The sequence below is a fragment of the Rana temporaria genome, chromosome 6, assembly GCF_905171775.1.
Source record: "Rana temporaria chromosome 6, aRanTem1.1, whole genome shotgun sequence".
Classification (NCBI taxonomy): domain Eukaryota; kingdom Metazoa; phylum Chordata; class Amphibia; order Anura; family Ranidae; genus Rana; species Rana temporaria.
Genome location: NC_053494.1, coordinates 167492183 through 167504613, shown reverse-complemented (window position 1 = coordinate 167504613; position 12431 = coordinate 167492183). Strand labels below are relative to the sequence as shown.

At 44.1% G+C, this 12431-nt stretch overlaps 1 protein-coding gene across 1 annotated transcript in view; it reads left to right on the top strand.

Moving 5' to 3' along the window:
• The window catches only part of DCAF17 (DDB1 and CUL4 associated factor 17), a 55267-nt gene extending 45663 nt beyond the window's left edge, over nucleotides 1-9604 (top strand). The window contains exons 13-15 of the mRNA XM_040357765.1: nucleotides 2822-2905; nucleotides 3593-3748; nucleotides 9277-9604. Coding sequence (XP_040213699.1) covers nucleotides 2822-2905; nucleotides 3593-3748; nucleotides 9277-9390 — 354 coding nt within the window. The 3' untranslated portion in view covers nucleotides 9391-9604. The remainder of the gene's footprint in view (nucleotides 1-2821; nucleotides 2906-3592; nucleotides 3749-9276) is intronic.
• Nucleotides 9605-12431: the final 2827 nt, after the last annotated feature.

Sequence of the window (12431 nt, the reverse complement as noted above, 5' to 3'; positions counted from 1 at the left end):
AATACTGTGCTGTTATTCAGGGGAGCCGGCCAGTCTATTACTTTCAGCTTCTTTATGTTAGGCAGTCAGTCTATTGAAATCCACCCATGAGGATCTATCCTGGATAAGTTCACCTTGTAGGAAAAAAATTCTAAATGCACATATTTTTACAGGAATAAATGTGCTTTTATTATTATTTTTCTCTAAGGAGCCGGGAAAGCAATTGCACCCATGATCATTGGATTAGGGATGCAATGCCAGACTCCCTACAGACAGCCCCGACACCTTTCAGCTTGTTCTGTCTAGGAAATTTTAAGCTTCTCCTATAAGCAAATAATTTCCCTGCCCTTAAAAGCACAATTATAGCTCTATTGTATAATGCAGAGAAAAGCACACTTTTTTATCTCCAAGTAACACACACACACAGATGCTGGTATCAAGTTAAAGGGTATGTAAAGGTAATTTTTTTATTTTTTTAAAATAACAAACATGTTATACTTACCTCCACTGTGCAGCTCATTTTGCACAGAGTGGCCCCGAACCTGGTCTTCTGGTGTCCCTCTGTGGCTGTCTCGGCTCCCCCTCGCAAGAACTCATCACCTTCATGCGAGCGGGTGAGCATGATAATGAGTTGTTGTGGGCGCGCTCCTGTGATGCAGCCGGCGCCCAAAGCCGCTCACTGTATCACTTGGCTCGCCCCCCCGCACGCCACGTCATTGATGGCTGCGCCAATGGCTGCGCTGCTTTCAATCAACCGATGAATTAACCGAGAAGCTGACCGAGAAGCCTGCCAGTTCACTGTGCGGGACTTTCGAAAGGGTCAGGTAAGTAAATGGGGGCTCGGGGGGGCGCTATTCCTCTGATATTTTTTCACCTTAATGCATAGAATGAGTATGTCCGAAAGAGCTTTTACCATACTTCTCTTTAACTGCTTCCGGACCGCCTACCACATATATACTATGGCAGGGTGGCCCGGCTGCACAAATTCATGTACCTAATACGTGATTTAGTGCACAAGGTCTGGGCCTATGTAAACAAAGCAGACTTTTTTGTGACAATGTAAAAAAAAAAAAAAATACATTTTAAAGCACCCCGTCCCCGCGAGCTCGCACAGGAAAAAAAAAACGCACACTTTAGTCATTTTAAATATGGATTATAACTGGTAAACAACAAATGTCAGAAATAGGTTTAGGCATGAAAGGGATAAGTGCATCTGCACTTAGATGTTCTTAGTCAAAGTTCCATAAACACTTGTTGATCCTTCCAGTGAAGTCTTCAGCTTTCTGTGATGGTGTGGCAACAATGCTGCACTGCTCATGATTTCAGAGCAGAATTGTCACTGTATGCTTGCACTACAATGGAATGAACAAAATATTGCAGTGGGCGTGGCTATCAGCATTGGTACTACTGATTGACAAGCTTGTGAATCAGCATCCGGCCACACCTTTCTGGATTGATAGAGCTTCTTCTGATCCTTGACACCCCTCATGTGATCTGCCTTGTCTGGAAGTTGGACATGTATGATTTATGAGACATGGAGGATTTAGCTCAGTCAGGGAAAGTCAATTTTTAAAGTTTTTGGTTACTTATATGAAGCTTGTGCATTACATTGTAACTGGATTTGGTACTTCAGACTGTCGGTCAGAAGCCTTTAGTTGTACTTTGGGTTATTTATTTTTTGGTTTCAATGGTGTTTATTAAAGAATTTTCAAGTTTACAAGATTATACGTTACATTCACAGAATTTGTTTAACAATATGACAGTAACCTCGCAGGAGCTGCATACTGCGGTCCAAGTGGCAAAAACAGACATTATAAGGCACAACCTCAGGGTTAGGGGTTATTTATTTTTAAACGAATACCATATATACTCGCGTATAAGCCAAGTTTTTCAGCACATTTATTTTTTAATTTTTTTTATTTTAATGCTGTAAAAGCCCCGCTCAGCTTATACTTGAGTGAGGGTGGATTGCGGGTGTTCTCCGGTCTCTCTGAGCGCTGGCAATTTGCCTCTAACAGCGGCCTGCAGTGTTTTGGAGTCGCTGTCATTTTGTTGTAGCCACTTGTTACAGTGGACGGCCACCGAACAGTTGCATGAGAGACCGTAAACAAGGTGAGGCTGCCGATGGGCACAGTGAGGCTGCTGATGGGCATGGTTTACCAGTAGCTGCTGCATTTCCCACTCTAGGCTTATACTCCAGTCAATACGCTTTCCCAGTTTTTTTGTGGTAAAATTGGGTGCCTCGGCTTATATTTGGGTCGGCTTATACTCGAATATTTATAGTAGGTAGTTCATTTTCTTTTTTTGAGTAAGTAGTTCATTCTTTAAGCAAGTTTGATGTAATGAAAGAACACAAAATTGTTTTAGATGTTTAAATATTATCAAAAGAGCAGTTAATTTGCAATCGGCAACCTGACGCCAAAAAACTCCATGTTTCAGTGAACGGCGGCTGCAGGGGAGAAGAGGGAGTGCAGACAACAGTTGGAACATGGGAGCCTATGGGTGATGTTGCGGCTCCTTTTAATTTCTATCCGTTATCAGCGCTCCCTCCTCTCCCCTGTAGCCACCACTCACGTACACAGATGAGGTTGCCAGGCCAAAGTGTACTAAAAATAGGGAATTATATATATACATATGATTTTTTTTTTTGTGTGTGTGTTTTACACAGGATAGGACAGGCAGTATATGGTGTACATTTTTTTAGCATAGTTACTGTTGGTCTGCAATTCCACTTTAATGCCTCCTGGCAACTAGCATTTTCAAAAGGAAAGTACGGCAATGAGACCCTATCCATCTTCAAATATAAAAATAATACACATTTCAATTTTTTTTTTTTTTGTAGTTGAACAAAAAGGTTACCGTGACTGCATCTGGGAGGTTGGTGAAAAGGCGTTATGATCAGCTGGATGATGATCCAGAACAAGAGGTAAATATTACTACAATAAACTCTAATGTAAATGGAGGATTTAAAAAAAAAGTTATTAGTACACATGGCTGTAACTCCTTGTATTTTATATGGGCTTCTACTGGTTGCTCTGGTTTCTCTGGATTGCCAAAGACATCCTGTTAGATTCATTATCTTTTTTTCCTCATTTGACCAAAAAGTGATTGAGTTTAAAAAGGATTTTAGAGTTTTATGCTCCACCGGCCAGAACAGAGCCTACTGTAACTTCTACAGTGTACTTGTTTCAAGCACCAAGCAGCACATCAAGTATACACGAATAGGTGAATATAAAACGTATTTTCTACAATAACTGAAATGACTCTCAATAATTCACACAACGTTCTCCCTAAAATTCATTAATTTTACAGAGTTATGGTAGTTACAAAATTTGGTGAACATTGAGTGAGTGAGAAACTTGTATAGCGCAACAAATGCTAACTTAATCGCCTCAAGGCGCATTCTGATGAATAGATCCCTGAGTATTATATAAAATGGCCAGTCAGTATAAAAAGTACATTTTTATTTCATATATGTGAAAATGTACATATTACACATGAGATCTTTACATGGAATAAAGCAAAACATTTTGACTCTTCAAAAAATGGCCGATGCCCATAGCATGGTATACAGTTAACCTCTTCCGGTGCCTTTTGTTCCTGGCCACACCAGACATTCGAGGCTGTAGTATATGAAGATGAGCTGGACTTGCTGACGGCGGTGGCTGTGACCCAAACAGACTCTGAAGGAAGAGCACATGTTAATCTACACTGCAATGAAACGGGCAGAGTACTGAAGAAGATCATACTCCAAGAATCCTGGGATGTGGTAAGATTCGCATCTGCATCCATGTTTTATTTCCTGTTATTTTGTACTTCTGTAAGCAGTTTGAGTTAAGAGAGGTATCTACATACTTCTATATTATATTACTGGACTTCTGTTATGCGCTGTCCTCTTTCAATTGGAGCGTCATTAATGGTTGCTGGATCACTCTGATTAGTGAGGCGATGGGGTTCAGCACTAAAGTGGGAACTCAACTTTGGCTTTAGGACACAAAATAAAGACTCAAAAGTACAAAACTAAACCTAGGTTATCCTCTGTGCTACCAGTAATGTGTGTGTGTGTGTGTGTGTGTGTGTGTGTGTGTGTGTGTGTGTGTATAAGCAAGCAACAATATACAGTAACACCTTGGTTTGAGAGCGTTTTTGCAAAACTAGCAATTTTTTTTTATCCATTTAGACTTGCTATACAAGCGAAGTCTTGATATACAAGTAGCGTCATGTCACAACGTTGTATAAAACATAAGAACTGTGCCTCTATGGTTATATTTTAATGAAGGTACAACATTTAGCAACTCACATGGTTGATGTTCAAAACAGGGACATCTAAGTATGCAGGCAGGTAAAGCTATCCACATGGACCGTCCTCTGCACCACCATCGATGTCATCCCTGCCACACTGCGCTCCATGAGTGCTTGGAGCCACGCTTTACTTAGATGTGCCAGTTTTAATAATCAACCATGTGAGTTGCTAAATGTTGTACCTTCATTAAATGTAACCATATTGCTACACTTGGAGGAACCTCTCTTCACTTTTATACTCTGAAGCTCCTGCTGGATTTTGCTTCTAATCCCCTTGTAGAGGCTGCCATCACATTGCTATAATCTTTTTATATGGACTATAAACTGAAGGACTTATGAATAAATGGTTGTGGAACGAATCATCTGAGTTTCCTTTATTTCTTATGGGGAAATTTGCTTTGATATACAAGTGCTTTGGATTACAAGCATGTTTCCGGAATGAATTCTGCTCACAATCCAAGGTTTTACTGTATCATGCTTGTTGCAGCTAGGACACTGACATTCCTGCACCAACCAGATTTTATACACGTAAATAAGTGCAGTGTAACACTATACCATCAAAAATAGTCACAAAAACAGTGAAAACTTGTATCTTCATATATACATTTCAATATATGCAATAATCCTAAATCATTGCTCAAGTGGCATAGGACTGTGGTGCAATATAAACAGATGTTATTACACTGAAGACACAGATTCAATCACAGTGGTCATATATGCACAATTATTTATGCAATTCGAGCATTGATATTTATGATTATTGCATATATCTGAGTGTGTATACAGTAGGTGTTTGTGATATTGTGCTTTTAGCACGACAGCGTCACGCTGATACTCGGCGACAGGGTGCCGAGATCTCGCCGACATCTCACACTCACTGGAATAGTGACAGCACATCCCAGCAAGCGCGTCATAGAAGCGACGGGAGATCCGACTTGGATTCCCGCCAATTCTACACGTGTGCGGCGTTTGTTATGAATCCTGAGGGGGAAGTCCCCGCCGGATTTTAAATAAAAATCCGGCATGGGTCCCCCACTCAGGAGCATACCGGGCCCTTAGGTCTGTTATGGGTTGTAAGGAGAGCCCCCCTACGCCGGAAAAAACGGCGTAGGGGGTCCCCCTACAATCCATACCAGACCCGTATCCAAAGCACGCTACCCGGCCAGCCAGGAAGGGAGTGGGGACGAGCGAGCGCCCCCCCCCCCCTCCTGAGCCGTACCAGGCTGCATGCCCTCAACATGGGGGGGTTGGGTGCTCTGGGGCAGGGGGGCGCACTGCGGCCCCCCCCACCTCAGAGCACCCTGTCCCCATGTTGATGAGGACAGGGCCCCTTCCCGACAACCCTGGCCGTTGGTTGTCGGGGTATGCGGGCGGGAGGCTTATCGGAATCTGGGAGCCCCCTTTAATAAGGGGGCCCCCAGATACCGGCCCCCCACCCTAAGTGAATGAGTATGGGGTACATCGTACCCCTACCCATTCACCTGCAAGAAAAGTGGTAAAAACACAAATAAACCACACAGTGTATTAAAATATTTTATTTTTCTGCTCCGGAGGCCGCCCCCTGTCTTCTTTATTAGCTCTTTTACCAGGGGGGGCTTCTTCTTTGACGTCTTCGGGTGGGTGGGGGCCGCCGTCTGGTTCTCTTCCACCGCCGGGGGGGGTGGCTTTTAAAAAAGCCCCCACCCCCCCGGCGGGTTTCCTCCGGCGTCTTCGGCGGGGCTCTTCTTCTTCCGCTATCCCGACGGGTCTTCTCAACTCTCCGGGGTTCTCCTTCTGTCTTCGCCGCTCTCCGTTGTTGACTCGTCGCACCCCGGTTCTTCGTATCGCTGTCCGGTCCCTTCTTCCGTGCTGTACGTCTTCTCCTTCCGTGCTGTGATGAGTTCTTCTTCCGTGCTGTGACGTCATGTTCTTCACTTCTCTCCTTCTCCCGATGTTGACACGCCGGTCCTCCTCGCTGAAATGACGGATGCGCGCCTTGCATCGGACCTATATAGGCCTCACAGTCCCATCATGCTCTGTACCTACCCATGTGATACCTACCACGTGGTAGGTATCACATGGGTAGGTACAGAGCATGATGGGACTGTGAGGCCTATATAGGTCCGATGCAAGGCGCGCATCCGTCATTTCAGCGAGGAGGACCGGCGAGTCAACATCGGGAGAAGGAGAGAAGTGAAGAACATGACGTCACAGCACGGAAGAAGAACTCATCACAGCACGGAAGGAGAAGACGTACAGCACGGAAGAAGGGACCGGACAGCGATACGAAGAACCGGGGTGCGACGAGTCAACAACGGAGAGCGGCGAAGACAGAAGGAGAACCCCGGAGAGTTGAGAAGACCCGTCGGGATAGCGGAAGAAGAAGAGCCCCGCCGAAGACGCCGGAGGAAACCCGCCGGGGGGGTGGGGGCTTTTTTAAAAGCCACCCCCCCCCGGCGGTGGAAGAGAACCAGACGGCGGCCCCCACCCACCCGAAGACGTCAAAGAAGAAGCCCCCCCTGGTAAAAGAGCTAATAAAGAAGACGGGGCGGCCTCCGGAGCAGAAAAATAAAATATTTTAATACACTGTGTGGTTTATTTGTGTTTTTACCACTTTTCTTGCAGGTGAATGGGTAGGGGTACGATGTACCCCATACTCATTCACTTAGGGTGGGGGGCCGGTATCTGGGGGCCCCCTTATTAAAGGGGGCTCCCAGATTCCGATAAGCCTCCCGCCCGCATACCCCGACAACCAACGGCCAGGGTTGTCGGGAAGGGGCCCTGTCCTCATCAACATGGGGACAGGGTGCTCTGAGGTGGGGGGGGCCGCAGTGCGCCCCCCTGCCCCAGAGCACCCAACCCCCCCATGTTGAGGGCATGCAGCCTGGTACGGCTCAGGAGGGGGGGGCGCTCGCTCGTCCCCACTCCCTTCCTGGCTGGCCGGGTAGCGTGCTTTGGATACGGGTCTGGTATGGTACAACCCATAACAGACCTAAGGGCCCGGTATGCTCCTGAGGGGGGACCCATGCCGGATTTTTATTTAAAATCCGGCGGGGACTTCCCCTTCAGGATTCATAACAAACGCCGCACACGTGTAGAATTGGCGGGAATCCAAGTCGGATCTCCCGTCGCTTCTATGACGGCTCTGTCTCCATCGCGGCAAGCCAGCTCGGCGCTGGCTCCCGCGATGGGGCTCGTAGGTGCTCAATCTCGCTGAGAAAGAGAGCGAGATTGACACAAAATCGGGTTCACCTACTGTATATGAAGATGCACATGTATTCACTGTGTGTGTGTGTGACTATTTTTACTTCACTAATTTGAGGATCCTCAAAATTCATTGAGTGTTTATTGATATAAAATTATTACACAGCAGTCATCATAGAAGCACTTTTAACGTATTTTGCACTAACATACCTACTCATAATCATCCTGCACTTAAAGCGGGAGTTCACCCGAAGAAAAACATTTTTAACATTAGATTGAGGCTCGTTTTGTCAAAGGGAATCGGGTGTTTTTTTTTTAAATCGAAGCAGTACTTGCCGTTTTAGAGAGAGATCTTCCGACGGTCGCATACATCGCATCAAGAGTAGCCGAAAGAAGCCGAACGTTGGTGCGGCTCTATACGGCGCCTGCGCACCAATGCTCGGCTACTTTCGGAAAATCGTGACGCGATGTATGCGACCGTCGGAAGCCTGTCGGAAGACTGTCAATCAAATAGGAACGCCCAGTCCCGCAGCCCATACCCGGAAGCGGCGGAGAAGATGTATCTCTAAAACGCTAAGTACGGCTTTGATTGTAAAAAAAACACCCGATTCCCCTTGACAAAACGAGCCTCAATCTAATGTTAAAAAAAAAAGGGTTTTGGGATGAACCTCCACTTTAACACGTCTCGTAGTAACGCATTTACTCATAAGGTCTCCCCAAAACACATTGGTTCAAAATGTGTTAAGACCCCTCTGAGATGACTGCTATGTATTATTTTATACCAATAAACACTCACTGGATTCTTCTTTTTTTTTTTTATCAAAAGTACACGGATACAAAATATAAGTTTGCATAGATAAAAAACCGTACACCCTCTTACAATCCTTGTATCCTATTCACTTCTGAACTGTCCAGCCAGAGGTCCTCACCTCTCCATCCCTCCACCCGTCCCCTTGCCCTATCCCTCCCCCTTTTCCCACCCCTCCTCTACCTCTTAACTCTATAAAATCTTTTTTTTTAAATTTGTTTATATTTAAACTTTTTTTTATTATTATTAACCAGTGGGTTAAACAAAAAAAATGATCCGGTTCCCCATTCACACATTTGATGTGGATGGGGGAATCCTTCCCGCCTTCGGAAAACAATGATCAGTGTTGCTGGCTATAGCCAGCAGCACTGATCTATTGGGAAAAACCCAACAAGCTGATCGATCGACTTGTGTACAACCAGTCTCTCCATACATGGATCAAAATTCAGAAGGTCCCTGCTCAATCGGATGAATTTCTTTCCATGTATGACCAGCTTTACTGGACTACAGCAGTAAAAAGTGTAGCTCCTGAACGAATGCTGTTTTGTGTGCTTTCACAAAATGAGTGTCGTACTTGGAGTAAAGTTATTTGTTAATTGCACCTCGAACGCACCAAAAAAGGAGAGCTTTTTTCCATGCACAACAAATGCATGGTTAGAAAACGCGCAAAGCTCGAAGCTCAAAAAGGTTCAGGAGCTTCTTTGTCATGTGTAAGACAGCCCATTGAAATGAATGAGCTGCCCTATGTGTAAAGCATAACAATATGCGAAAAACAAGTTTATATGCGATTTTGCCTGGTGACGCACTACAGTAGTTTGAGGGCTTACGGATAGTAGGTGGAGGGATGGAAGTCAGTTATGGTTTACTTTATGGTCCACTTAGATCAGTTCTAACTTGTACTATTTTTGTTTTCCTCTTCTGTATAGAGCCTGGATTAGATTTACTAGTGACAGATTATCAAGTCTTATTTGAAGTGTAATTTTGGCATTTTTTTTCTCTTTTAGACTCACAGCCACGCCTTGGTGTTTGATCGTGACACTCTAATACACATAGAGGAAAGACCCAACCACAACTTTTCATGCTATGTTTACAAAATGCAATGCAACTTGGAGGATTAATGTCGGATATGAAAGACTTTTTAAACGAATGTGTGATCATGTTTGGTTTAGTATTTCGGTTCATAAAAGCAATAAATGTATATTTTTGGACAGCCAAGTTTTATCATTGAAATCCTTTATTTTTGTTCTTAAAATCTTCAGGGTGATGACTTTAGAGTACTAACTGTAAATACCAAATATGCTTTCTGCAATAATAAAAAGTATACTCCAGTCAGACATGGTATTCTTGCCTTAAAAATACAGCACAGCTTACTTGCATAATAACTATATTTTTATTCTTGCCAACATCCTCTGCCCCTAGATTACCTGTTAGATAAAACACTGTAGTTATCAATATCCTCATCTCATCTTCATATCCCTGGGTCTGACTTTGGGGAAGGCATAGAGACCATTGGAATTCTATGCTATAAGCATTGTCCTTTCTTGGAGTCAACCACAGACTCATGATGGTCTGATTTTCTAAAGCCTCGTACACATGATCGGACTTCTAGCAGACTCTTCTGTGGATTTTGGTCCAAAGGGCATTGGCTGTGAACTTGTTCTGCATACAGACAGCACAACATTTTCAGCCAACAAAACTTAAATATGTGTTTTTTTTTCTGCTCTTTAGTGCCACCCTTTGGGCAACGTCTGCTAATGTTGTCTTAATGTTTAACACTGGTTCTGAGAATGCGTGTTTGTACTTTGGATTTTAGTTGGACGGATTTGTATACACACGATTGGATAATCCGACGTAACAGATTTTTTGCCAGACAGTTGGTGAGCATGAACAGACAACTTTTGTTGTCATTAATTCAACCAATTGTCTGATGGAGCATACACGTGGTCGGATTATCCGACACAACACGTCCATCAGACAATTATGTCCATAAATCGGCTCGTGTGTACGGGCCTTTAGTGTTGGTTTCGGACCTCATACTGATTCCCAGATGGCTAGAAAAATAATTTCAGTAGAATTATGTGGACAAAATGTCACCAACAGTGACATTTGTCACCAAATGTCACCAACAGTGAAATCGTTAATTTTGCAACAAAATAAGTTTTGCCAAACTCACTCAATTTATCCTTAATTGTAGCTGGATCCTTTATTTTTTTTTTATTCATTTATTTATATTTTTACTCTTGTTCAGGCCTACTGGGCTATGCCATGGTGAGGAAGATGATTAACTGCACAAAAAAAGTTTGCATCTGCAAATGGCACTGGAGATGTGGATTCTGCAGAATAGCAATTTTATTTCCGAGTTGTAGCCATTTTATATTTAAAGTGGTTGTAAACCCATTCATGAAATCTGACCTAGGCACATATATTGCCTCTCTCTCTCCCTCTCCCTCTCTCTCCCTCTCCTCGTTTTAAAATGCTCGCCTTAGAACAAAGCCCTCTCAGCGGCGCCTGAACACCGCTGAGGCAGCTGACCTCTTCCCTGGTGTTTCTTTCGGGCTTCGCGCTGTGAGTGACCGGAGCTGAAATGACGTCACTCCTGCGCATGGGAGCCGCCGGTCACGGCACAGGGCCCTGAAGAAATGGCACAGGCAGCCAGCCGTTCCTTCAGACGCAATTGGCGCAGTATACAGTAAATATCTCCTAAACGGTGCAAGTTTAGGAGATATTTACAGTACCTATAGGTAAGCCTTATTAAAGGCTTACCTCTAGAAACAAACAAGAGGAGTTTATTTCCTCTTTAAGGCCCCTTTCACACTGACACGTTTTAAAAATAGCGCCTAAATACCACCTGAAAAAATCCTGCCCTGCAGTCTTCAGTGTTGAAGCGGTGCGCTAGCAGGACCGCTCCAAAAGTCCTGCTAGCCGCTTCTTTGGAGCGGTGTGTTTACCGCTCCTTCCCATTGAAAGCAATGGGAAACCGCAGTAATACTGCCGGCAATGCGCCTCTGCAGAGGCGCATTGCCGGTGGTATTATCCCTTTTTCGGCCACTAGCAGGGGTTAAAACCGCACCGCTAGTGGCTGAATATCGCAGTAAAAACTACGGTATGGCGGCGCTAAAAATTGTACCGCTTTACCGCCAGCGCACCTCCCGCGCCCAGTGTGAAAGGGGCCTAAGTGTTGTATTTTTCTGCTGCTCCGCTTCTCTGTTATCAGCTTGATAACTTCTGACAAGTTCTCTGACACATGAGATAAAAGCAGCTGGAAATCTTTGTTGGGGAGGGAGCTTTGGAGGTAGAGTAGCAGAGCTGCAAGTTCTTCGTTCCTCTGCCTATGTGGAGGGGAGGGCGGTGCCTTTCCTCCAATCACCTCTCACACGGTGTTAGCCAAGACACCATACCCACTGCTGGAAGAGGACAAGATTTCTAACAGATCTGCCCTTTCTAAAGAGTATAGAAAGCAGACGATATCCAAGTAAAACCTTATGTATGGAGATTTGTCTCATCTCTGTGTATCTACTGAGGCTGTTCACTTCACTGGGTATATGGAAGGGTTTACATCCACTTTAAATATTGTATTGAAGAACTTTTATTTTAATGGCATTAGAAATAAAAAGTATTTGGTGATTAGTGCATACCTCCCAACTCTCTGACATGGGATAGAAACAGTTTAGGCAAAATGTACTTTCTTGACAGACGTTGGGTCATATATTGGAGTATACACCCCCCGGCAAAACACAAGACCATCAATACATCATGTACAGATTACACAAATGTATGCATTTACTGACACCTACAAATGTCACTGCCATCAAAAAACTGACACTACAGGGGAGATGGCAGCAACACTTCACTGGGTGGACTGTAACCTGAAAGAGAATACTAAAATGTACATTTTATGTCAATTTTAGTTTAATAGCTGTGTAAGTTGTGAAGGTAAGAGGGACAGGGTAAATCTGGGTCCAGTGGAGGGTTGAGAGCTGTTATTGATCATCGAATGTGTGGGCAGTTTTAGAGGCTGCTCAATGCTGATGTTCCAGCATTTGAACTCCATTATGGTCTAATTTTTAAGACATAATTTGTATTTTTTTGTATAATATCACATATAATCTATATACGTAACTTGCTGAATCATGCACTTATGGTATTACCAAGTTTTTGT